The 27,595-nt window shown below is 42.8% G+C and overlaps 1 protein-coding gene across 2 annotated transcripts in view; it reads right to left on the bottom strand.

The window, feature by feature from the left end:
- Positions 1-8,818: 8,818 nt before the first annotated feature.
- LOC310855654 (uncharacterized protein) overlaps positions 8,819-27,595 on the bottom strand; it is a 50,273-nt gene continuing 31,496 nt past the window's right edge. The window contains exons 16-19 of one of the 2 annotated variants that reach the window (XM_083760754.1): positions 25,567-25,730; positions 22,197-22,276; positions 17,423-17,556; positions 8,819-15,165 (exon numbers count right to left, since the gene is read on the bottom strand). In XM_083760754.1, the coding sequence (XP_083616880.1) occupies positions 15,150-15,165; positions 17,423-17,556; positions 22,197-22,276; positions 25,567-25,730 (394 nt within the window). In that variant the 3' untranslated portion in view covers positions 8,819-15,149. Of the gene's footprint in view, positions 15,166-17,422; positions 17,557-22,196; positions 22,277-25,553; positions 25,731-27,595 lie in introns of those variants that run through there. The other variant, XR_014569009.1, reaches the window with a different exon arrangement.

Here is a 27,595-nt window from a genome sequence, read left to right as displayed (position 1 = left end):
ATCGTCCCAAATGATGAAAAACGAGGATAAAAAAAAAATCAAAAATACAAAAAGCATGCGCTATAACCCATCGTTTATTTTTATTTTTTTCAAATCCTCAAAAATGATGAAAAACGGCATGCTATAGTATGCCGTACGATATGGGCTATAGCCCATGGTCCAAAATGATGAAAAACGAGGATACATTTTTTTTTCAAAAATTCAAAAAACATGGGATATAACCCATCGTTTTTTTTCATTTTTTTCGAATCCTCAAAAATGATGAAAAACGGCGTGCTATAGTATGCCGTACGATATGGGCTATTGCCCATGGTCCAAAATGATGAAAGACAAGGATAATTTTGTTTTCAAAAATTCAAAAAACATGGGCTATAACCCATCGTCCCAAATGATGAAAAACGAGGATAACAAAAAAATCAAAAATACAAAAAGCATGCGCTATAACCCATCGTTTATTTTTATTTTTTTCAAATCCTCAAAAATGATGAAAAACGGCATGCTATAGTATGCCGTACGATATGGGCTATTGCCCATGGTCCAAAATGATGAAAAACAAGGATAAAAAAAAAAATCAAAAATTCAAAAAACATGGGCTATAACCCATCGTTTTTTTCATTTTTTTCAAATCCTCAAAAATGATGAAAAACGGCGTGCTATAGTATGCCATACGATATGGGCTATGCCCATGGTCCAAAATGATGAAAAACGAGGATTAAAAAAAAAATCTAAAATAGACGTGTTTTAGACGTCTATTTTTAGACGTTTTTTAGACGTCTATTTTTAGACGTTTTTGTCCCATTTTTAGACGCACGTCTAATAGCCGGGTGTTGCTCAGTGGGATGGTCAAAAATGATGAAAAACGAGGATAATGTTTTTTTCAAAAATTAAAAAAACATGGGCTATAATCCTCAAAAATGATGAAAAACGGCGTGCTATAGTATGCCGTACGACATGGGCTATAGCCCATGGTCCAAAATGATGAAAAACGAGGATAAAGAAAAATCAAAAATTAAAAAATCATGGGCTATAACCCATCGTTTTTTTTATTTTTTCATTTTTTTCAAATCCTCAAAAATGATGAAAAACGGCGTGCTACAGTATGCCGTACGATATGGGCTATTAGACGTGCGTCTAAAAATGGGATAAAAAACGTCTAAAAATAGACGTCTAAAACACGTCTAAAAATAGACGTGTTTTAGACGTCTATTTTTAGATGTTTTTATCCCATTTTTAGACGCACGTCTAATAGCCGGGTATTGCTCAGTGGGATGGTCAAAAATGATGAAAAACGAGGATAATTCTTTTTTCAAAAATTAAAAAAACATGGGCTATAACCCATCGTTTTTTTAATTTTTTAATTTTTTTCAAATCCTCAAAAATTATGAAAAACGGCGTGCTATAGTATGCCGTACGATATGGGCTATAGCCCATGGTCCAAAATGATGAAAAACGAGGATTAAAAAAAAATCAAAAATTAAAAAAACATGGGCTATAACCCATCGTTTTTTTTATTTTTTCATTTTTTTCAAATCCTCAAAAATTATGAAAAACGGCGTGCTACAGTATGCCGTACGATATGGGCTATTAGACAAGCGACTAAAAATGGGATAGAAAAACGTCTAAAAATAGACGTCTAAAACACGTCTAATTTTTTTTTCATTTTCTCATTTTTTTCGAATCCTCAAAAATGATGAAAAACGGCATGCTATAGTATGCCGTACGATATGGGCTATAGCCCATGGTCCAAATGATGAAAAACGAGGATAAAGAAAAATCAAAAATTAAAAAATCATGGGCTATAACCCATCGTTTTTTTTATTTTTTCATTTTTTTCAAATCCTCAAAAATGATGAAAAACGGCGTGCTACAGTATGCCGTACGATATGGGCTATTAGACGTGCGTCTAAAAATGGGATAAAAAACGTCTAAAAATAGACGTCTAAAACACGTCTAAAAATAGACGTGTTTTAGACGTCTATTTTTAGATGTTTTTATCCCATTTTTAGACGCACGTCTAATAGCCGGGTATTGCTCAGTGGGATGGTCAAAAATGATGAAAAACGAGGATAATTCTTTTTTCAAAAATTAAAAAAACATGGGCTATAACCCATCGTTTTTTTCATTTTTTAATTTTTTTCAAATCCTCAAAAATTATGAAAAACGGCGTGCTATAGTATGCCGTACGATATGGGCTATAGCCCATGGTCCAAAATGATGAAAAACGAGGATTAAAAAAAAATCAAAAATAAAAAAAACATGGGCTATAACCCATCGTTTTTTTTATTTTTTCATTTTTTTCAAATCCTCAAAAATTATGAAAAACGGCGTGCTACAGTATGCCGTACGATATGGGCTATTAGACAAGCGACTAAAAATGGGATAGAAAAACGTCTAAAAATAGACGTCTAAAACACGTCTAATTTTTTTTTCATTTTCTCATTTTTTTCGAATCCTCAAAAATGATGAAAAACGGCATGCTATAGTATGCCGTACGATATGGGCTATAGCCCATGGTCCAAATGATGAAAAACGAGGATACATTTTTTTTTCAAAAATTCAAAAAACATGGGATATAACCCATCGTTTTTTTTCATTTTTTTCGAATCCTCAAAAATGATGAAAAACGGCGTGCTATAGTATGCCGTACGATATGGGCTATTGCCCATGGTCCAAAATGATGAAAGACAAGGATAATTTTGTTTTCAAAAATTCAAAAAACATGGGCTATAACCCATCGTCCCAAATGATGAAAAACGAGGATAAAAAAAAAATCAAAAATACAAAAAGCATGCGCTATAACCCATCGTTTATTTTTATTTTTTTCAAATCCTCAAAAATGATGAAAAACGGCATGCTATAGTATGCCGTACGATATGGGCTATAGCCCATGGTCCAAAATGATGAAAAACGAGGATACATTTTTTTTTCAAAAATTCAAAAAACATGGGATATAACCCATCGTTTTTTTTCATTTTTTTCGAATCCTCAAAAATGATGAAAAACGGCGTGCTATAGTATGCCGTACGATATGGGCTATTGCCCATGGTCCAAAATGATGAAAGACAAGGATAATTTTGTTTTCAAAAATTCAAAAAACATGGGCTATAACCCATCGTCCCAAATGATGAAAAACGAGGATAAAAAAAAAATCAAAAATACAAAAAGCATGCGCTATAACCCATCGTTTATTTTTATTTTTTTCAAATCCTCAAAAATGATGAAAAACGGCATGCTATAGTATGCCGTACGATATGGGCTATTGCCCATGGTCCAAAATGATGAAAAACAAGGATAAAAAAAAAATTCAAAAATTCAAAAAACATGGGCTATAACCCATCGTTTTTTTCATTTTTTTCAAATCCTCAAAAATGATGAAAAACGGCGTGCTATAGTATGCCATACGATATGGGCTATGCCCATGGTCCAAAATGATGAAAAACGAGGATTAAAAAAAAAATCTAAAATAGACGTGTTTTAGACGTCTATTTTTAGACGTTTTTTAGACGTCTATTTTTAGACGTTTTTGTCCCATTTTTAGACGCACGTCTAATAGCCAGGTGTTGCTCAGTGGGATGGTCAAAAATGATGAAAAACGAGGATAATGTTTTTTTCAAAAATTAAAAAAACATGGGCTATAATCCTCAAAAATGATGAAAAACGGCGTGCTATAGTATGCCGTACGACATGGGCTATAGCCCATGGTCCAAAATGATGAAAAACGAGGATAAAAAAAAATCAAAAATTAAAAAATCATGGGCTATAACCCATCGTTTTTTTTATTTTTTCATTTTTTTCAAATCCTCAAAAATGATGAAAAACGGCGTGCTACAGTATGCCGTACGATATGGGCTATTAGACGTGCGTCTAAAAATGGGATAAAAAACGTCTAAAAATAGACGTCTAAAACACGTCTAAAAATAGACGTGTTTTAGACGTCTATTTTTAGATGTTTTTATCCCATTTTTAGACGCACGTCTAATAGCCGGGTATTGCTCAGTGGGATGGTCAAAAATTATGAAAAACGAGGATAATTCTTTTTTTCAAAAATTAAAAAAACATGGGCTATAACCCATCGTTTTTTTCATTTTTTAATTTTTTTCAAATCCTCAAAAATGATGAAAAACGGCGTGCTATAGTATGCCGTACGATATGGGCTATAGCCCATGGTCCAAAATGATGAAAAACGAGGATAAAAAAAAAATCAAAAATTAAAAAAACATGGGCTATAACCCATCGTTTTTTTTATTTTTTCATTTTTTTCAAATCCTCAAAAATTATGAAAAACGGCGTGCTACAGTATGCCGTACGATATGGGCTATTAGACAAGCGTCTAAAAATGGGATTAAAAACGTCTAAAAATAGACGTCTAAAACACGTCCAAAAATAGACGTGTTTTAGACGTCTATTTTTAGACGTTTTTTAGACGTCTATTTTTAGACGTTTTTATCCCATTTTTAGACGCACGTCTAATAGCCGGGTATTGCTCAGTGGGATGGTCAAAAATGATGAAAAACGAGGATAATCTTTTTTTCAAAAATTAAAAAAACATGGGCCCATCGATTTTTTCATTTTTTTCAAATCCTCAAAAATGATGAAAAACGGCGTGCTACAGTATGCCGTACGATATGGGCTATAGCCCATGGTCCAAAATGATGAAAAACGAGGATAAAAAAAAAATTAAAATTAAAAAAACATGGGCTATAACCCATCGTTTTTTTAATTTTTTAATTTTTTTCAAATCCTCAAAAATGATGAAAAACGGCGTGCTATAGTATGCCGTACGATATGGGCTATAGCCCATGGTCCAAAATGATGAAAAACGAGGACAATTTTTTTTTTTTTAAATTAAAAAAACATGGGCTATAACCCATCGTTTTTTTCATTTTTTTCAAATCCTCAAAAATGATGAAAAACGGCGTGCTATAGTATGCCATACGATATGGGCTATGCCCATGGTCCAAAATGATGAAAAACGAGGATTTAAAAAAAAATCTAAAATTCACAAAACATCGTACACCGTACGATATGGGCTATAGCCCATGGTCCAAAATGATGAAAAACGAGGATACATTTTTTTTTTAAAAGATCAAAAAACATGGGCTATAACCCATCGTTTTTTTCATTTTTTTCGAATCCTCAAAAATGATGAAAAACGGCGTGCTATAGTATGCCGTACGATATGGGCTATAGCCCATGGTCCAAAATGATGAAAAACGAGGATAAAAAAAAAATCAAAAATTAAAAAAACATGGGCTATAACCCATCGTTTTTTTTATTTTTTCATTTTTTTCAAATCCTCAAAAATTATGAAAAACGGCGTGCTACAGTATGCCGTACGATATGGGCTATTAGACAAGCGTCTAAAAATGGGATTAAAAACGTCAAAAAATAGACGTCTAAAACACGTCCAAAAATAGACGTGTTTTAGACGTCTATTTTTAGACGTTTTTTAGACGTCTATTTTTAGACGTTTTTATCCCATTTTTAGACGCACGTCTAATAGCCGGGTATTGCTCAGTGGGATGGTCAAAAATGATGAAAAACGAGGATAATCTTTTTTTCAAAAATTAAAAAAACATGGGCCCATCGATTTTTTCATTTTTTTCAAATCCTCAAAAATGATGAAAAACGGCGTGCTACAGTATGCCGTACGATATGGGCTATAGCCCATGGTCCAAAATGATGAAAAACGAGGATAAAAAAAAAATTAAAATTAAAAAAACATGGGCTATAACCCATCGTTTTTTTAATTTTTTAATTTTTTTCAAATCCTCAAAAATGATGAAAAACGGCGTGCTATAGTATGCCGTACGATATGGGCTATAGCCCATGGTCCAAAATGATGAAAAACGAGGATAAAAAAAAAATTCAAAAATTAAAAAAACATGGGCTATAACCCATCGTTTTTTTCATTTTTTTCAAATCCTCAAAAATGATGAAAAACGGCGTGCTATAGTATGCCATACGATATGGGCTATGCCCATGGTCCAAAATGATGAAAAACGAGGATTTAAAAAAAAATCTAAAATTCACAAAACATCGTACACCGTACGATATGGGCTATAGCCCATGGTCCAAAATGATGAAAAACGAGGATACATTTTTTTTTCAAAAAATCAAAAAACATGGGCTATAACCCATCGTTTTTTTCATTTTTTTCGAATCCTCAAAAATGATGAAAAACGGCGTGCTATAGTATGCCGTACGATATGGGCTATAGCCCATGGTCCAAAATGATGAAAAACGAGGATAAAAAAAAAAAAAAATTTAAAAAAACATGGGCTATAACCCATCGTTTTTTTAAATTTTTATTTTTTTTCAAATCCTCAAAAATGATGAAAAACGGCGTGCTATAGTATGCCGTACGATATGGGCTATAGCCCATGGTCCAAAATGATGAAAAACGAGGATAAAAAAAAAATTAAAAAATTAAAAAAACATGGGCTATAACCCATCGTTTTTTTTCATTTTTTTCAAATCCTCAAAAATGATGAAAAACGGCGTGCTATAGTATGCCATACGATATGGGCTATTCCCATGGTCCAAAATGATGAAAAACGAGGATTTAAAAAAAAATCTAAAATTCACAAAACATTGTACACCGTACGATATGGGCTATAGCCCATGGTCCAAAATGATGAAAAACGAGGATACATTTTTTTTTCAAAAAATCAAAAAACATGGGCTATAACCCATCGTTTTTTTCATTTTTTTCGAATCCTCAAAAATGATGAAAAACGGCGTGCTATAGTATGCCGTATGATATGGGCTATAGCCCATGATCCAAAATGATGAAAAACGAGGATAAAAAAAATAAAAAAAAATCAGTTGAGTGTCCAACAATGAAGTACTGTATAATTTTACTTGACATGTCATACAATTATGCCATATTATAAATAGATTATAGTGCATTATAGTTTGTATAATGTATTATAGGCATGGGCTTCATAGAAAGCAGATTTCTCTCTGAATTTTGACAGCCTAGTCTTTGCTCTAAAGCTATATTTTTATGAAACAGGAAATAAAGAAAATATCTAGTTAATGAATAATATTTAAATAAATAGTTGATTTAAATATAAACATGATTTTTTTTTTTTAATATAGTCTGACATTAAATTATCATTACCGAAACAGACGTTCTCTCTACCGCAAATTACTTCAAAGTATAGCGGTGTATGAGAATGGGTGTTGCGGAGGATGAGAAACATGGTATTTCATTGGTTTCGTGAGAATGACCCTACTAGTCCTACATACTTACACCTAGCAACCCCATTCTAGCCTACTTAGGTTCATCTTACGGTGGACATGTTTGCCTGAAAAGGAATCTTTGAAAGGTGTCATAGTTTTAGAAATATAGTGCTTTCAAATTTGAGACTTTTAACATGGGGCTCAATGGCAGATTTTGGCATGTCAAAAAATCACTTTCACCTAGAAACTCCATTCACACTTTTTATTATTCAGCTTACTGTGGAGAGTGGAGACACATGCTGAAACGTTTTACTTTGAAATGTTTTGTAGTTTCTGAGTTATTTAACTTAATCGCCCAATGCATTCTCTATGGCAATAGCACAAACTTTGGCATGCTACTAGTCCTACATACTTAAACATACCAACCCCATTCTAGCCTACTTAAGTTCATCTTACATCTCATGTTCATCTACATGTTTGCCTGAAAAGGAATCTTAGTTTTAGAAATATAGTGCTTTCAAATTTGAGACATTTATAATGGGGCTCAATGACAGTTCTTGGCAAATCACTTTCACCTAGAAACTCCATTCACACTTTTTATAATTAAGCTGACTAGGGTAGGTACCCTCACAAAAAACATGCAGTAATCTTGGTCACTAAACTGCCTCCCCCTGGCCAGCCGGGGCGCCTGATGGAGGGGAAAGGAACTGGTTCCTTCCACGCGCTACGTCCAACCAAGGAAACTCCCCCCTGTCAGGTGTAAAGGAGCAACTTGGACACTCAGGCATGAAGGAAGCATGAGTTCAAGTCCGTTGCTCTCCCCATATTATGGAGACTAGGTTGGCGGAGGGTGTGTAGAGCCCAGGATCACATTAGATAATTGACACAGGGGTGAAAAATGGGTTACAAATTCGTGGGATAAAAAAAAAAGATAATTCAGCTGACTATGGAGACACATGCTGGAACTTTTTACTTTGAAATGTTTTGTAGTTTTTGAAATATTTAACGTAAACGTGTTCTTAATGGCAATAGCACAAATTGGCATGCTCTACTTACACATAGAAACCCCATTCAAACTTTAAAATGTTCATCTTATACGGTGGACACGTTTGCCTGAAAATGAATATTTGACATGTTTCATCGGAAGGGGTTTAATGAAGTACTTTACTTACTTAAATGAAGTAGTGTGGTGTGTCCTCATAAAACACATGAGAAAATACAAAAACCACCGCACTCCATCTTTAACCCATTCTGACCGGGCACCCATTTTGGTGTCGGCATCATGTTATGCTTTAGCTATTGAAAAATAGCAGATCTACAAGCTCATATCGCGCCACCGAGTGGCGCGATACGAGCTTGTAGGTCTGCTATTTTTTGAAAAATCGAAGAGCGACTGACATTTTTAGAATCTGATCTCAGGTCAGAATGGGTTCATCAGACCATTGTGTGTCCGGCGGAAACCTCGTATGAATCTGATCTCAGGTCAGAATGGGTTCATCAGACCCAGTGTTTGTCTGGCGGAAACCTCGTATGAATCTGATCTCAGGTCAGAATGGGTTAACAAAGCACAACAAACATTCTTTAAAATAAAGAGGGAAACAAATTATAAAACAGAAGTCCAGGGTTTTAGTAGACATGAAATGCTTTAATCGTCAGATCGGACAGAGAGAAGCAAAAATGTTAGAACCAGCATTCTATGGCGTGGCATTTATACGTTTATATTCATTTTTATTAGAAGCAACAGGACCGAGGATTATGTAATACAGCATGTCATGCAAACTAGATAAATAACTCTTTATGTAACTCTGTACCCTCGGCTATAAACTTAATCCTCCACTTGCTGATAAATGTAGTGCTCTTATAGTTTATAAAATAAAAAGAGACGAGAAATGTACACGCGCAAGAATGTAAACAGTCAAAGAAATTGCACTTTCTTGGCTTGTTACGGGAAGTTAAGTACTAAAGGCTACTAAAAACAATAACAAAACTGGAACTATATCTCACTTAATTACCACTGATTGTCTGACCAATAGAGAGAAGAAAAAACAAGAAAAAACACAAAAAATACAAATGAAAAAAAGTAAAATTATATAATTCTAGAACGATCCATAATACAATCATAATCAATGTTTTTTTGTTTCGTTTTTTTCAGAGAAATATTTGATACAAGCATATTGGTCAGTTAATTACATCATCTGTTAGAAACATCTTAGTAAAATGAAGGGTCTTTGATTATCGTATGAATAATATTCCCAATAGTATTGTGTAAATGTAGAGTTCTGATATATGACCGGTTACTGTTGTTGTACATTCACATACGATTCCTCTTAACGCTTCTATGGTTTCAACTTAACTAACCTACCTGTACAGGGGGGAGGGGGGGGGGAGGGGGGGGGGGGGGGGGCAAAGAAAAGAAAATGACTCCAGCTATTCACAACTTAAAATCTTTAAGGAAGGAAGTCCTTATTTAGTCATTATGTAGTCCTTATCTCGGGAGATATTGCTTTTTAAAAACGACTGCATGAATTCACGTATAGGCGCGATACTGGCCCCTATACGAAGACAAAGACAAAGAAAGCACTGATGGCCTTTTGCGTGTTCTAACCACTTAAACCCTTTAGAATCAGAGAACCGCACGCGAGTTACAATTTGGTACTTTTTGGACCACACAAAATTTGCTAAAAGAAAACAAAATGGCCGATTGGAGATCGTCCGTTTATGCCAAATGTCCCCACCTCAGAATAGTCACGCTGGAACCTGGTGGTTCCAGTGTTTTAATGTGTTTAATTGTCAGTGTAGGGCAGAATACAACGTGTGTAGGGCAGAATACAACGTGTGTAGGGCAGAATACAACGTGTGTAGGGCAGAAATACAACATGGCACTTTGATAATTCTGGGTAAAACAAAAAGAGAAATCCTAGCTTTTCGTTCTCAGGACATTCCGATTGTCGATGCTTCCGTCTGGCGGGAGCAAAGAGCGAGCACACATTCTGCCTGGCGGGTGAAACACGTGACACCGACACTTATTGTATCTCTGAATGAAAACCCACTGTGGTTGGTTGGTTGGTTGGTTTTGGCAAAAAGACAAATTAAAACTTGTATATTATCCGTTTTTCATACGACAGTAGTCTCTGTGTGGTAGTGTTGTAACTCTCTCAACAGCTCTGGGTCCAATTCTTACACAACACATCCGGGGTGGAAGATGCGTTCACGTAACTCCAGGGCTATCATATGTCGCTTCATAACACGTTCCATAAATGCATCACTTGTTTACAAAAATAACCAACGTTAAACGCCCCAAACAGTGCCGGCTCCAGGCACACATCAGCAGAGGGGCATCCTTTTCTCTAAAGGGGGCGCTTTATCTTTCAAACCCCCATCTCTGTATAACAAATACTTGCCTATTAAACGCAGTGATGCGTTGAAAAAAGGTTACAATTATGCAGCAGCACCAACAACAAACAAAGAAATACAATTATGTTGAGCATTATAATGTCTTCTGCATAACATTCCCTTGTGTTTCTATTAACTATTCGATTAATTTGAAATGTTATATATTTATAATAATCATGAAGAGCATATAGTTTGTAAAACATATTCAAATATTGGTAGGGTAAGGGTACTACTGGCCAATCTGGACTGGATGGGGCACAAAATCCAATCTGGGTGGGCATTGCCCCCCAATGCCCCCCTCTGTAGAGCCGCCACTGCACTGCCACCCAAATCCCCCACCCCAATGTGCCCAGACCACCCCAGACCACCCCAACCCCAGAAACCAGAATGGGGGGAAACATTCTATCCCCTTCCGTACGGTTAAAGGGACACTTCACCCTTTTTGCAAATAAATATATGTTAATGACGTTTAGAAGCTTTAGATCACTTTCCTGGGGGTCCTTATGTGTGTAATATGTGGTTTTAGATATTTTAGATTGTAGCAGTGAGCCTGTTGTCTCTGATGTCATGGACACTGGTCTCACTACCTTCCTGGACTACAATTCCCATAATTCTTTGGTGCACTGCTCCTCCTTGTGGATAGGGGGAGAGCTGTCTTACTGAGACAACATGTAGTCCAAGGACTGTATAAAGAGGACAGGAAGCGAAGACTGTACGGGTGCCACCATGTTGCTCCATGGAAGGAAAGAAACATGCGCAGTTGAGACCAGGAAGTTGGACATGCATATGGCACAAATGGCCCAGCAGATGGCGTGAGGTGACTAAAGACCTTGCTGAATGTAGGGACGCTTGTATCTCACTCTTCTGCCAGCCTATATGCTGAAGCCAGCTTGGCTCAGTGCTCACCATGAACGGACTGACTGAGACAGCCGTGTCATGATCAGTGCAACTATAATATCTATATAATTTTATGTAATACAGTGGTTTTCAAACCTTTTTGTATCAAGTCCCATTATTTATTGGGCATTTTATCCATATGGACCACCATTTTTTTATGAGATGTAGCCTCTCAGACCCAAAACTTTTTCATTTAATAAGATCTTGACCACAATCTCTCCATGTACGATCATCAATACAGCATGTGTATTGATGATGGTAGCCTACTTAAGGAGAGACAACAGGCAAAAGTTGATCAAAATAACAATTATTCTACATTCTCTTGTGTAGACTTATTATGCAGATCTTAACAATAATTGAACTCTTGAGAGTTTAAAATGAAACCAAATGGACGGGTTACGCTCTCAAGAGTTAAAGATCTATAAGAGTCCATTTGGTTACCAAGCTGGAGACTACCTAGCTGAAACCCCCTCAAGGGTGCTGGTGGTCCCCAGACCAGGTTGAAAACCACTGTATTACATAAAATTATATAGATATTATAGTTGCACTGATCATGACACGGCTGTCTCAGTCAGTCCGTTCATGGTGAGCACTGAGCCAAGCTGGCTTCAGCATATAGGCTGGCAGAAGAGTGAGATACAAGCGTCCCTACATTCAGCAAGGTCTTTAGTCACCTCACGCCATCTGCTGGGCCATTTGTGCCATATGCATGTCCAACTTCCTGGTCTCAACTGCGCATGTTTCTTTCCTTCCATGGAGCAACATGGTAGCACCCGTACAGTCTTCGCTTCCTGTCCTCTTTATACAGTCCTTGATGTAGTCCAGGAAGGAAGTGAGCCCAGTGTCCATGACATCAGAGACAGTGTGCTCACTGCTACAATCTAGAATATCTAAAACCACATATTACACACATAAAGACCCCCAGGAAAGTGTTCTAAAGCTTCTAAACGTCATTAACATATATTTATTTGCAAAAAGGGTGAAGTGTCTCTTTAAGCCACCGTAATAGATATCTGTAGTTAGAACAGTTACTCAATCTGCTGTTTCCAAAAATAACCTCTCTCTCTAAAAAAAAAAACTGTCTCGTTAGAGAATGTATTGCCTTCGCGCTGCCAAAATACCTGCTGCTATTTTTATTCCCCCCGTTTTCCATTCATGCAAATTAAACCTCCTCCTCCTTCCTTCACACGGAAGAGGAGACGAGCGGAGGTAAAAGGCGTCTCCAAATGAAATGGCTTCCTTCTCCTCGAGTCCTTCCCTGAGTCGACAGTAAACACTTTGGCCCCTTTTCCACCGGTTGGTTCCCAATGGGAACCGGTTCAGTTCTTTTTGGTTCTTAGTCCATGAGCCAGAGCTCCAAAATTGAAACATTAATTATGAATTGAGTGGGCAAAACCATACCTATATTAGATTGTTATCACCATTAAACTTCACCAATTGAGTACTTACACGAAGACAATGATTTATTGTATTACAAATTTTACATTTTTAAATAGGCAAATGAGGCATTATGTAGGAAAAATATGCAATACTCAAAAATATGAAAAAGCTACTACTGTGTCATGTATTAATTTACTTGTATTGATCCTATAAACAATTTAATATAGGGTATAGTTTGCCCACCAATTATGGAGCTCTGGCTCATGGACTAAAAACCAAAAAGAACTGAACCGGTTCCCATTGGGAACCAACCGGTGGAAAAGGGGTCTTTGAGGTTTCTGAAGCTCAGAAGACCCGAATGAGGAAGCCAGGGTTTGATTTGTTAAAAAAAATGAAATTAAAATAAACACGCAGTGGGTAAGGGGGAACATTTTCTTAAACACTGCCTTATATACTTATAATCATAAAGTCTTATACTTTGTTTGAATGACAAATGGCGTAAATAGCAAATCTACAAGATCACTTAGATTTTGGGCTATTTTGTTTAAATAAAAAAATATAGATTTCTTGACAAATTGTGACAAATCCAAGCCTCAAATAGGGATGCCAGGGTTAACATACATGGATTTTTAAATGGATTGTTAACTTGGGATATTGTCAATCATAAAATATCAAACATACGTACTACTGTATGTCCCAAAAGGAGATGCATGTATTTAAATTCAGGGATATATCATATCCCCGTCGGCTAAAAAAAACAAATGACCAGAAGGGCAGTGTTGGACAAGTTACTCAAAAACTGTATTATATAACCTATTACTAGTTATTTTAATTATTTTATGCTGCTCTCGTTACTTATTACTTTTGTTTTGGACACCCCCAGTAATTGCAACTTTTGTCCCCAAAAGTGTCACATGAGGCAGCGGTGGCCGAACGGTTTGCGGAGCGGTCTTGATATCGGAAGGTCGCTATAGTTCGTATCCCCGGACCGGCACGTTAAAATTACCACCGCTGAAGTGGTATAACTAAGTAATTAGTTATATTACTAGTTACTGGGGGGAGAAAAGAAAAGCTAATAATATTACTTAGCAATAGTTACTTTAGTTACTCTCCAACACTGCAGAGGGGGATATCAGAAGCATGGTGTTGAGTTCCCATCGGGGGTGCGCTTCCACAACCAAGTTCTATTCTGGAACCGGTTTCCGAGTGGGTGAATCATTTGCAGTGGTGGAAAGAGTACTCAATTGTTTTACTTAAGTAAAAGTACCAATACTGCAATTTAGAACTACTTCGTTACAAGTAAAAGTACGGAAAATTGAAAATGTACTTGAGCAAAAGTACAAAAGTATCGGCATCAAAATGTACTCAATGAGTAAAGCCTAGTTCAGGCCAAAGATTTGCAGTGACACAAAACCATTACAGGCATGAATAACACATGTTGTACTATCGTGTCACTTGCCCAAAAAAAAAAACAGTAAACCTAGAAGCTTGTCGGTCTGCTATTTTCGGCAGGGCGTCGCCGCCGTACGACGGAGCAGAAATCGAAGTATCGGAGACAGATCGCAAAGCGGTCCGAATCACCCTTTTCTTAAACGATTTTTTGGGGGGGGATTCCGGCCTCAACAACATCCTTTTCTAACCTCAACCCTTGTTCCGAAGGTTCACGTTTCCCCCTCTCGATTTCCACAGAAAGTTACGGTAGAATGAAAGTTACCGTAGAATGAAAGTTACCGTAGAATGAAAGTTACCGTAGAATGAAAGTTACCGTAGAATGAAAGTTACCGTAGAATGAAAGTTACCGTAGAATGAAGTCCTCCTTTGTTTAAATCTCCGAGCGTTTTGTCTCTCTCGTTGCCAGAGAAGGCTTTATAAGGTGCCAGAGTGTTTTATCGTGTCTCTCGTCTCCACTCAGCGATGCAGTCTTTTTTAGGGTGCTCGTAGGAAGTGGCACTAGTGCAAATTCATTGGTATTTCTATGTTTTTATACAGTCTCGTCGTCTCTCTCTCTCTCTCTCCGTCCGCTCAACCTCCGGGACGAGAGCGACGAACGGGAGGCGCCATTGGTTGAACCTCTGGCGCTGGCGAGGACGACGCCCTGGTCCGTCCGTCAGTCCGAACGAACAAACGAGGCCGACGCGCCTCTTCCGCGTGCCGTCGTCGCGTTCTCTTCCTCGTCACGTTTGACATCTTCTTGTTCTCTACTGGCAGAGAGAGTGGAGGGTGGGAGGGGCGGGGGGGTGTTGTGTGACATCACTTCCTGTCTGTCTGTCTGTCCAATGGCGGGCCTCGACTCATGAGATGTCCCTCCTGAGCAGAGAAGAGACGGACTGTCAGTCAAAGAACAAAACCCGACCTACATAAATGTAGTTCAGGTTTTGTCCATTTTCAGGAAAATGGACAAAAGAACCTCTGTGATGATGTTGTTGATGTAGTTATTAACCCATTCTGAACGGGAACCCATTTTGGTGTCAGCATCATGTTATGCTTTAGCTATTTAAAAATAGCAGATCTACAAGCTCATAGCGCGCCACCGAGTGGCGCGCTACGAGCTTGTAGGTCTGCTATTTTTGAAAAATCGAAGAACGACTGACATTTTTTAGAATCTCAGGTCAGAATGGGTTCATCAGACCAGTGTGTGTCCAGTGGAAAACCTCGTATGAATCTGATCTCAGGTCAGAATGGGTTCATCAGACCAGTGTGTGTCCAGTGGAAAACCTCGTATGAATCTGATCTCAGGTCAGAATGTGACGTGTCAAACTGGGGGGTTTTCATGATTCTGTATCGATTCCAAACATTCGTTTTGCACAACAACAAAAAAAACGGCCATTGCAACCATCACAAATGTAATGAGGTCGGGAACATTTTTGGGGAATTTGGGCATACAGTATTTGGGCAAGTATAGCTATGGCCGTTTTTAGCCCAAGGAGTGTTTTTTGTGCAAGACTAATGCTTGGAATGGATTCGGGGCGGCGGTGGCTCAGGGGTAGAGTGCCTGGATGGTAACTGTAAGGTTGCCAGTTCGAACCCGGGCTCCCCCAGAGTTACTGTCGAAGTGTCCTTGAGCAAGACACTGAACCCCTAATTGCTCCCGATGTGCTAGTTGGTGCCTTGCATGGTTTCCGCTGCCATCGGTGTATGAATGTGTGTGTGAATGGGTGAATGTAATGCACAATCTCTGTAAAAGCGCCTTGGATAAAGGCGCTATATAAATGCACCATTTACCATTTACCATTTAGAATCATGAAAACCCCCTAGTTTGACATGATGAAAAGTTGAAAATCTTATATAGGATGTGTATGGTCATTTAAACCCCAATTTAAAAAAAAAAGCTCAATGCAGACAGCCGGTCAGCAAGTGGATTGTATGTATATATATATATACACAATATAGTGTATATAGACAATAGTTTAGGCCAATAAAAAAAAATCCCACTTAACCCATTCTGAACGGGCACCCATTTTGGTGTTGGCATCATGTTATGCTTTAGCTATTGAAAAATAGCAGATCTACAAGCTCATAGCGCGCCACCGAGTGGCGCGCTACGAGCTTGTAGGTCTGCTATTTTTGAAAAATCGAAGAACGACTGACATTTTTATAGAATCTGATCTCAGGTCAGAATGGGTCAATCAGACCAGTGTGTGTCCAGTGGAAACCTGGTATGAATCTGATCTCAGGTCAGAATGGGTTAAAACAAAAGAGGACTGTCAGCTGCCGAACTATTGACTGCATGCTGAAAATAGCCAAAGCTCACAACGATCTGCTAGTTTCAGAATGCAACCAAACATAAAATCACTTGTCTTTCATTTCTATACTGGGTGTTTTCTCCACTATAGTCCATCCCTAACACTTTAGTCTATAGTTTTTTATTTGCTGACGGAATTGTCAAGCATATTTTATTATTTAGTCATCATATAGCTTTGTTTTTGTTTATTATTTAGTTCATCATATAGCTTTGTTTTTGTTTATTATTTAGTCATCATATAGCTTTGTTTTTGTTTATTATTTAGTCATCATATAGCTTTGTTTTTGTTTATTATTTAGTCATCATATAGCTTTGTTTTTGTTTCGTTCTTTTGTCAGTGAAAAAAGGCAGTCGACGACGAACATGTTTTCGTCGTAGTTTTAGTCGACGAAGTGAACACAGCAACAGTGGCAGCGGTGGTGGTGGTACCTGTGTGTGTGTGTGTGTGTGTGTGTGTGTGTGTGTGTGTGTGCGTGCGTGCGTAAATGGTAAAAATGGTAAATGGTGCATTTATATAGCGCCTTTATCCAAGGCGCTTTACAGAGATTGTGCATTACATTCACCCATTCACACACACATTCATACACCGATGGCAGCGGAAACCATGCAAGGCACCAACTAGCACATCGGGAGCAATTAGGGGTTCAGTGTCTTGCTCAAGGACACTTCGACAGTAACTCTGGGGGAGCCCGGGTTCGAACTGGCAACCTTACAGATGCCATCCAGGCACTCTACCCCTGAGCCACCGCCGTGCGTGTGTGAGTGTGTGCGTGTGTGTGTGTGTGTGCGTGTGTGTGTGAGTGTGTGTGTGTGCGTGCCTACCTGTGTGTGTGAAGGCTCAGCAGTAGGTTGTTCAGTCTTCTCCTCCGCTGCTCTCTGCTGTACACGTCCCCCCCGTCCCCCCCTCCTCCTCCTCCTTCCTCGTCCTCTCCTCCTCTCCTCAGGCCTCCGATGATCTGACGATCAAAACAGTTACACTTATTAACCCATTCTGACCTGAGATCAGATTCATACGAGGTTTCCCACTGGACACACACTGGTCTGATTATAACCCATTCTGACCTGAGATCAGATTAAAAAAAATGTCAGTCGTTCTTCGATTTTTTTTCAAAAATAGCAGACCTACAAGCTCATAGCGCGCCACTCGGTGGCGCGCTATGAGCTTGTAGATCTGCTATTTTTCAATAGCTAAAGCATAACATGATGCCGACACCAAAATGGGTGCCCGGTCAGAATGGGTTAATTCCAACCGTCGAACGCGTTGTCACCTCGACCGCAACATCGCAACGGGACCCTATTCAAAGTCCTTCATGTGCTTTTTGAAGGACGGCCATAACTCTGAGAGTGTGAAAATCACTCTCAGAGTGTTACACTCTGTGTGGCTGTCCGTGTAGTCTAAATGCATGTCAAACTGGGGGTCCTGGAGAACTGTTTAAGTGCCAGGGACGTCATCCCGTCTCTGAATCAACTATGCACTGAGTGCCATGCCCGTAAAGACGTCTAAAAAAATGTTATTTATTTATTTACATTTTTTTTAACCCATTCTGACCTGAGATCAGATTCATACGAGGTTTCCGCCGGACACACACTGGTCTGATGAACCCATTCTGACCTGAGATCAGATTCTAAAAATGTCAGTCGTTTTTTTAGATTTTTCAAAAATAGCAGACCTACAAGTTCGTATCGCGCCACTCGGTGGCGCGATATGAGCTTGTAGATCTGCTATTTTTAAATAGCTAAAGCATAACATGATGCCAACACCAAAATGGGTGCCCGGTCAGAATGGGTTAAAACGCCCTCTTTTATTTTATAATGGGAGATCTGGCACTCAGAGCCTAAACTGGTGACCACTAGGTGGCACTGAAGGAGTTTTTAAATGGTTGAGATATCACTGCCAGAGCCGTAAAGATCTTCTCTCATGGGGCTCCCCCTGGCATATCTTTTCAAATGGGGGTCCGCGGGCTCATTTAGTGTCAATTTGGGGGTCCTTTGGGAACGACTGGTGTGAGATCCCCCCCCCCCCCCCCCGACGGTCCCCGGGCCTCACTTTGAGAACCACTCGTCTACAGGAACAGAATTTCAAGTCATCAGAAAAAACTAAAACTAAAAAACCCTCAAAATTAAACCGTATTACATTATGATAGATTAATAGACTACTATAGTCTAGAGAGGGGGACAGTGTAGGAGAGACAGACAGTAGGACAGCTGAGAGGGAGACAGTGTAGGAGAGACAGACAGTAGGACAGCTGAGAGGGAGACAGTGTAGGAGAGACAGACAGTAGGACAGCTGAGAGGGAGACAGTGTAGGAGAGACAGACAGTAGGACAGCTGAGAGACAGACAGTGTAGGAGAGACAGACAGTAGGACAGCTGAGAGGGAGACAGTGTAGGAGAGACAGACAATAGGACAGCTGAGAGGGAGACAGTGTAGGAGAGACAGACAGTAGGACAGCTGAGAGGGAGACAGTGTAGGAGAGACAGACAATAGGACAGCTGAGAGGGAGACAGTGTAGGAGAGACAGACAGTAGGACAGCTGAGAGGGAGACAGTGTAGGAGAGACAGACAGTAGGACAGCTGAGAGGGAGACAGTGTAGGAGAGACAGACAGTAGGACAGCTGAGAGGGAGAGACAGTGCAGGAGAGACAGACAGTAGGACAGCTGAGAGGGAGACAGTGTAGGAGAGACAGACAGTAGGACAGCTGAGAGACAGACAGTGTAGGAGAGACAGACAGTAGGACAGCTGAGAGGGAGACAGTGTAGGAGAGACAGACAGTAGGACAGCTGAGAGGGAGACAGTGTAGGAGAGACAGACAGTAGGACAGCTGAGAGACAGACAGTGTAGGAGAGACAGACAGTAGGACAGCTGAGAGGGAGACAGTGTAGGAGAGACAGACAGTAGGACAGCTGAGAGACAGACAGTGTAGGAGAGACAGACAGTAGGACAGCTGAGAGGGAGACAGTGTAGGAGAGACAGACAGTAGGACAGCTGAGAGGGAGACAGTGTAGGAGAGACAGACAGTAGGACAGCTGAGAGACAGACAGTGTAGGAGAGACAGACAGTAGGACAGCTGAGAGAGAGACAGTGTAGGAGAGACAGACAGTAGGACAGCTGAGAGGGACACAGTGTAGGAGAGACAGACTGTAGGACAGCTGAGAGGGACACAGTGTAGGAGAGACAGACAGTAGGACAGCTGAGAGACAGAGACAGTGTAGGAGAGACAGACAGTAGGACAGCTGAGAGGGAGACAGTGTAGGAGAGACAGACAGTAGGACAGCTGAGAGGGAGACAGTGTAGGAGAGACAGACAGTAGGACAGCTGAGAGGGAGACAGTGTAGGAGAGACAGACAGTAGGACAGCTGAGAGACAGAGACAGTGTAGGAGAGACAGACAGTAGGACAGCTGAGAGGGAGACAGTGTAGGAGAGACAGACAGTAGGACAGCTGAGAGGGAGACAGTGTAGGAGAGACAGACAGTAGGACAGCTGAGAGGGAGACAGTGTAGGTCAGACAGACAGTAGGACAGCTGAGAGGGAGACAGTGTAGGAGAGACAGACAGTAGGACAGCTGAGAGGGAGACAGTGTAGGAGAGACAGACAGTAGGACAGCTGAGAGACAGACAGTGTAGGAGAGACAGACAGTAGGACAGCTGAGAGGGAGACAGTGTAGGAGAGACAGACAGTAGGACAGCTGAGAGGGAGACAGTGTAGGAGAGACAGACAGTAGGACAGCTGAGAGACAGACAGTGTAGGAGAGACAGACAGTAGGACAGCTGAGAGAGAGACAGTGTAGGAGAGACAGACAGTAGGACAGCTGAGAGGGACACAGTGTAGGAGAGACAGACTGTAGGACAGCTGAGAGGGACACAGTGTAGGAGAGACAGACAGTAGGACAGCTGAGAGACAGAGACAGTGTAGGAGAGACAGACAGTAGGACAGCTGAGAGGGAGACAGTGTAGGAGAGACAGACAGTAGGACAGCTGAGAGGGAGACAGTGTAGGAGAGACAGACAGTAGGACAGCTGAGAGGGAGACAGTGTAGGAGAGACAGACAGTAGGACAGCTGAGAGACAGAGACAGTGTAGGAGAGACAGACAGTAGGACAGCTGAGAGGGAGACAGTGTAGGAGAGACAGACAGTAGGACAGCTGAGAGGGAGACAGTGTAGGAGAGACAGACAGTAGGACAGCTGAGAGGGAGACAGTGTAGGTCAGACAGACAGTAGGACAGCTGAGAGGGAGACAGTGTAGGAGAGACAGACAGTAGGACAGCTGAGAGGGAGAGACAGTGTAGGAGAGACAGACAGTAGGACAGCTGAGAGGGAGACAGTGTAGGAGAGACAGACAGTAGGACAGCTGAGAGGGAGACAGTGTAGGAGAGACAGACAGTAGGACAGCTGAGAGGGAGAGACAGTGTAGGAGAGACAGACAGTAGGACAGCTGAGAGGGAGACAGTGTAGGAGAGACAGACAGTAGGACAGCTGAGAGGGAGACAATGTAGGAGAGACAGACAGTAGGACAGCTGAGAGGGAGACAGTGTAGGAGAGACAGACAGTAGGACAGCTGAGAGGGAGACAGTGTAGGAGAGACAGACAGTAGGACAGCTGAGAGGGAGACAGTGTAGGAGAGACAGACAGTAGGACAGCTGAGAGGGAGACAGTGTAGGAGAGACAGACAGTAGGACAGCTGAGAGGGAGACAGTGTAGGAGAGACAGACAGTAGGACAGCTGAGAGGGAGACAGTGTAGGAGAGACAGACAGTAGGACAGCTGAGAGGGAGAGACAGTGTAGGAGAGACAGACAGTAGGACAGCTGAGAGACAGTGTAGGAGAGACAGACAGTAGGACAGCTGAGAGGGAGACAGTGTAGGAGAGACAGACAGTAGGACAGCTGAGAGGGAGACAGTGTAGGAGAGACAAACAGTAGGACAGCTGAGAGGGAGACAGTGTAGGAGAGACAGACAGTAGGACAGCTGAGAGAGAGACAGTGTAGGGAGAGACAGACAGTAGGACAGCTGAGAGGGAGACAGTGTAGGAGAGACAGACAGTAGGACAGCTGAGAGGGAGACAGTGTAGGAGAGACAAACAGTAGGACAGCTGAGAGGGAGACAGTGTAGGAGAGACAGACAGTAGGACAGCTGAGAGAGAGACAGTGTAGGGAGAGACAGACAGTAGGACAGCTGAGAGGGAGACAGTGTAGGAGAGACAGACAGTAGGACAGCTGAGAGGGAGAGACAGTGAAGGAGAGACAGACAGTAGGACAGCTGAGAGAGAGACAGTGTAGGAGAGACAGACAGTAGGACAGCTGAGAGGGACACAGTGTAGGAGAGACAGACAGTAGGACAGCTGAGAGGGAGACGGTGTAGGAGAGACAGACAGTAGGACAGCTGAGAGGGAGACAGTGTAGGAGAGACAGACAGTAGGACAGCTGAGAGGGACACAGTGTAGGAGAGACAGACAGTAGGACAGCTGAGAGGGAGACGGTGTAGGAGAGACAGACAGTAGGACAGCTGAGAGGGAGACAGTGTAGGAGAGACAGACAGTAGGACAGCTGAGAGACAGAGACAGTTCCTAATTGTCTTGACCTTTTGACCCGGGTACTGACCTGTGGGTGGGCAGTGAAAAGGGTGCGGGGGTCCTGAGTGTCATGGTGGTGGGGGGACTCCTCCTCTCCCATTGGCTGACCTGCAGGGGCCAGAGGTCATGCACTGTAGGTCAGTGAATGTGTGTGATTTGACCCCCCCATGACCTGAGACGGTTCTCTGTCGGCCCTGTGTGTGTGTGTACGCGCGCACACACACACACACACACACACACACACACACACACACACACACACACACACACACACACACACACACACACACACACACACACACACACACACACACACACACACACACACACACACACACAGAGGCTGTGTCTCAAACAGAAGCTATATATTTTTTTGTGACAGACAGTAGGATAGCTTTGTGCCTTTTGCATCTGCCCGTGTGAACCAGCTGCTGAAAGTTGGCGTAGGTACAATTAACAACCTACCGTATATAACATCATAACATTTTCTAAATGTCATTATTCTTTTAAGTAGTACAGTATAGGTCATGTGACGTGTAAACAAAGTTTTAGTTTTAGCCCCTTCAGTGTTTTTTTCGTTGTCTTTGCGTCCTCTCTTGATACTGTTATATGTTGTGCTGCACTAAACAGAATTTTGTTGTATGTTTCATACAGTGACAATAAAGATCTTATCTTATCTTAACTTGGGGGTCTTCATGATTCTGAATCCATTCCAACAATTATTTTAGCAGGAGACACACTTTGGGCTAAATTCGACTTCACCCACTTGCCCAAATGTGCCCTAATGTGAGGACCTCATCACATCTGTGATGACGGCTATGGCCGTGAGTGTTTTCTGTGAAACACTAATGCTTGGCATGGATTCAGAATCATGATGACCCCCTACATGAAGACCTCCCGTAGTTCGGTCGTTTTGTTGTCCAGCGATTGCACGTCGGCGAAGAGCATCGATGTCAACGGGAGTCTGCCCGCACGGTTCCTCGCCCGCACCAGGATGCCAGCACGGCTGCCCAAGGTGCTCTAAAAAGCCCAATTTTATTTTAATAAGGCCAGACATTCTTTTAGGTTTGTGTCGCACAAAGGCAGAATCCTACAGCATGCATTAGTTGGCATATGTGCTGAGCAGTGTAACCGAACACTAGGTGTCACTGTTGAACAGAGTGTCCCTGAGCGGAGCTTACTACTGGCCAATTTTCCATATTAGGGAGATCAACAGGCATCAGCTTCCTTGATTGGCCAACCCAAACCGTCGGCTTTCACGGATTGGCCAAGCTTTGCATGATGCTTGTGCCTCTGAACCAATGTAATGTTAAGACGCAGAATATGCCACAATTTTAGACAACAGCTCGATGAATAGATTAAGATTGACCAATGAGATTTTACCCCTGTCATACTCCTGTGAGTAATGTTACGCTGGGCGGTGCGTCTGAGAGGACCAGAGACCGCCAATCAGACTGCTGTGACAGTGAGACACTCTGTGTACTCCTTTGGAGGCAACGGGGAGCAGATCGATGTGCATGTCTTCAACACAGTGGCTTTGACCTGGAGGAAGTTGACCCCAGTGACCCCTGAAAGAGAATGTCAACTTGTGGTTCCCTCCTCACGCCAGTGCTGCAGAGTTGTGCCGATTGAAGATACGGTCTACATCTGGGAGTTCTGCAAAGATCTTTATGCATTTGATGTTGACATCCACATATGGTTCAAACCACAGGTTTCTGGGACGTTTCCAGAGTCGACGGAGAACTACTCAGCCTGTGTCTTGGAGAAGGTCATGTTTATCCATGGAGGATCCATCCAGTGGACTCACTGGACTAATGACACGTACAAGCTGGACACCAGCACGATGGTCTGGACTTTAATTAACACCAGAGGAACTCCACCTCCTGATTCATCAAGGCACTCTGCCACCATCATCGGGACAAAGATGTTTGTATTTGGGGGCTGGAGCGGGATTGAGTGCTACAACACCACCGTCAGAGTGTTTGACACAGAGAACGGCCACTGGCTGAACACACCTTCTACACAGCTTCATCCAGGAGAACGCTGTGATCATTCAGCCTTTACCCACAATGGAGAGCTGTACATATTTGGTGGCAGGACGCCACCAAAAATGTGCGTATGGTTCAATAATCTGTGGAAATTCAATCCAGAGACCTTCTCCTGGAAGAAGGTTGAGCCCAAGGGGAACGGCCCATGTCTGAGGGCAAAGAGGTGCTGTTGCATGATGGGAGATTGTGTTGTCATCCTCAACACCCCTGATGATGACATGTACATCTTAGACCTCAGTCCTAGCCTCAAGACATTATGCAAGCTAGCAGTTATTCAGTGCGATCTAGATCAGTCTGAACTCCCGCACAACATCATGTGGGAACTGGCAGCCATGACTACATCTGAACTCCCGCACGACATCAGGTGGGAACTGGCAGCCATGACTACAAATAGCAACTGAATGAACCAGCATCTATCTTGAGGGGCACCAGCCCCTCATACAGTATGTCCAGCTTTTCTTTTTTTAAATATTGCCTGGGATTTTGGCTTTATTGATTGAGACCGAAGGTCGCAGTTAACACCCCGAACGCCCAGCGATTTGCAGCTTCAATCAGAGCCTATTTCAAGGTTGCTCCGCGCCATTTTGGAAGTAGCTAGAAGTAGCTAGATGTAGCCAAAACACCACCAAGGGGATCGACAACAACAACAACAACAACGGGAAGTATGACTACGAATTATGAACGACGGGACCGCGATGGGCCGTCAAAAACACAGTCTTTGGTTAGAATTGTTTGAAGATTTGTTTGAAGATTTTTCCTCCCATCCACTGAAATGGAGTGGAACCACTTTGGATGACGTCCCAACCGGAAATGACATGGAATGTTGCCCAGCAGTCTGCTGTCTGCTGTCTGCAGTCTGCTGTCTGCTGTCTGCCGTCACCCAGCAGTCTGCTGTCTGCAGACTGCTGTCTGCCGTCACCCAGCAGTCTGCTGTCTGCAGACTGCTGTCTGCCGTCACCCAGCAGTCTGCTGTCTGCAGACTGCTGTCTGCCGTCACCCAGCAGTCTGCTGTCTGCAGTCTGCTGTCTGCCGTCACCCAGGCGGACGCGTGCACACGACCTCGCCTAAAGGGCGTCTTACTGGTCTACAAACTGTTATTTTTCAGTTTGAGACACATCCACAGCATGCAAATTCACCCACAAACATGTATGTACAAAACACAGACACACACATGTGCACATGCATACGTAGGAATGCGCGCATGCGTACGTACACACGCATGCACACACAGTCGCAAGCAGGTGCACACACACACAGGCACACGCAGGCATGCAGACGCACAACCACACACACACACACACACACACGCCTACTAAAACGAAAACTAACACACACACTTGCTTCATGGACCTGACTTGGTGCGTCTGTGGTCTCTCGTCTCCTGGCCTCTCTCTCCGGGCTGGGTAGTCTCTCGCCCCGACGTGTCTCTGCTCTCTCTCCTCAGCCGCAGTTGTCTCTCTCTCACCAGGGTCCAGTTCCTCACCAGAAACACCCGACGCTCCACTACCAGGCTCCTGGCAACACGCGCACGCACACACACACACGCACGCATGCACGCGCACGCACGCACGCACACACACACACACGCAAGCTCATGAGACCAACATGAGCTATGAACTATAAGCGACTAATCTATCTAATGAATAGAGACGGAGCCCAAACTGTGCTTCATATATCAATGCTCGATTATGCTCAATAAATATATATTATTTCTTTTTTTTTATCCCACGATTTTGTAACCCATTTTTCACCTCTGTGTCAATTATCTAATGTGATCCTGGGCTCTACACACCCTCCACCAACCTAGTCCCCATATATGGGGGACAAGGGGAGAGCAACGGACTTGAACTCATGCTTCCTTCATGCCTGAGTGTCCAAGTTGCTCCTTTACACCTGACAGGGGGGAGTTTCCCTGGTTGGACGTAGCGTGTGGAAGGAACACGTTATTCCAACCAGTTCCTTTGCCCTCCATCAGGCGCCCCGGCTGGCCAGGGGGAGGCAGTTTAGGTACCAGGATATATATATTCTTAATTCAACTTTAAGAGTTGTCCGGGTGGCTCAGTGGTTCACTTCGCTTTGGGACAACAAGGTTCAGGGTTCCATCGTGGGTTACGGCAAACTCAGCATATGAGTTCCTTAGCTCAGGGGTTCCCAAACCTTTTTGGACCAGGTACCCCTTTTGGGGTAGATATTTTTCCAGGTACCCCCTCATCCTCGCAACACAGATAACAATATATTTACAACCACAAGCAGTGTTTCCTGCAGGAAAAAGCTTTGGCATGGTGCTGGGCGCAGGCCGCAGGGGGGCCTTCTTGCGTAGAACATTTTGATTAATTAATTAATTAATTAGATTCAATAATTAATTAATAAGATTAATAAATTAAGATTAATTTGTATTATTGCTCTTGTATTGCTATTGGAGACACTGGGGGGACACTGGGCAGGCACTGGGGAGGCACTGGGGAGACACTGGGGAGGCACTCGGGAGGTACTCAGGGGGACACTGGGGAGGCACTGGGGAGGCACTCAGGGGGACACTCGGGAGGTACTCAGGGGGACACTGGGGAGGCACTGGGGAGGCACTCAGGGGGACACTGGGGAGGCACTGGGGAGGCACTCAGGGGGACACTGGGGAGACACTGGGGAGCATGGGGAGGCACTCGGGGGGACACTGGGGAGGCACTGAGGGGACACTGGGGAGGCACTGGGGAGCATGGGGAGGCACTCAGGGGGACACTGGGGAGGCACTCAGGGGGACACTGGGGAGGCACTCGGCTGGGCACTGGGGAGGCACTCAGGGGGACACTGGGGAGGCACTGAGGGGACACTGGGGAGGCACTGGGAAGGCACTGAGGGGACACTGGGGAGACACTGGGGAGGCACTGGGGAGACACTGAGGGGACACTGGGGAGACACTGGGAAGGCACTGAGGGGACACTGGGGAGGCACTGGGAAGGCACTGAGGGGACACTGGGGAGACACTGGGGAGGCACTGGGGAGACACTGGGCAGGCACTCAGGGGGACACTGGGGAGGTACTGGGGAGGCACTGGGGGGACACTGGGCAGGCACTCAGGGGGACACTGGGGAGGTACTGGGGAGGCACTGGGGGGACACTGGGGAGGCACTGGGGAGGCACTGGGGGGACACTGGGGAGGCACTGGGGAGGCACTCAGGGGGACACTGGGGAGGCACTGGGGAAGCACTGAGGGGACACTGGGCAGGCACTGGGGAGGCACTGGGGAGAAACTGCAGCCACTGGGGAGACATTGGGGAGGCACTGGGGAGACACTGGGGAGGCACTCAGGGGGACACTGGGGAGGCACTGGGCAGACACTGGGCAGACACTGCAGGGCAGACACTGGGGTGGCACTTGGGGA

Source organism: Protomyctophum parallelum, assembly GCF_964188405.1.
Source record: "Protomyctophum parallelum genome assembly, chromosome: 3".
Lineage (NCBI taxonomy): Eukaryota > Metazoa > Chordata > Actinopteri > Myctophiformes > Myctophidae > Protomyctophum > Protomyctophum parallelum.
The sequence above is the reverse complement of the archived record's forward strand: the minus strand, read 5'-3'. Positions and strand labels throughout refer to the sequence as shown.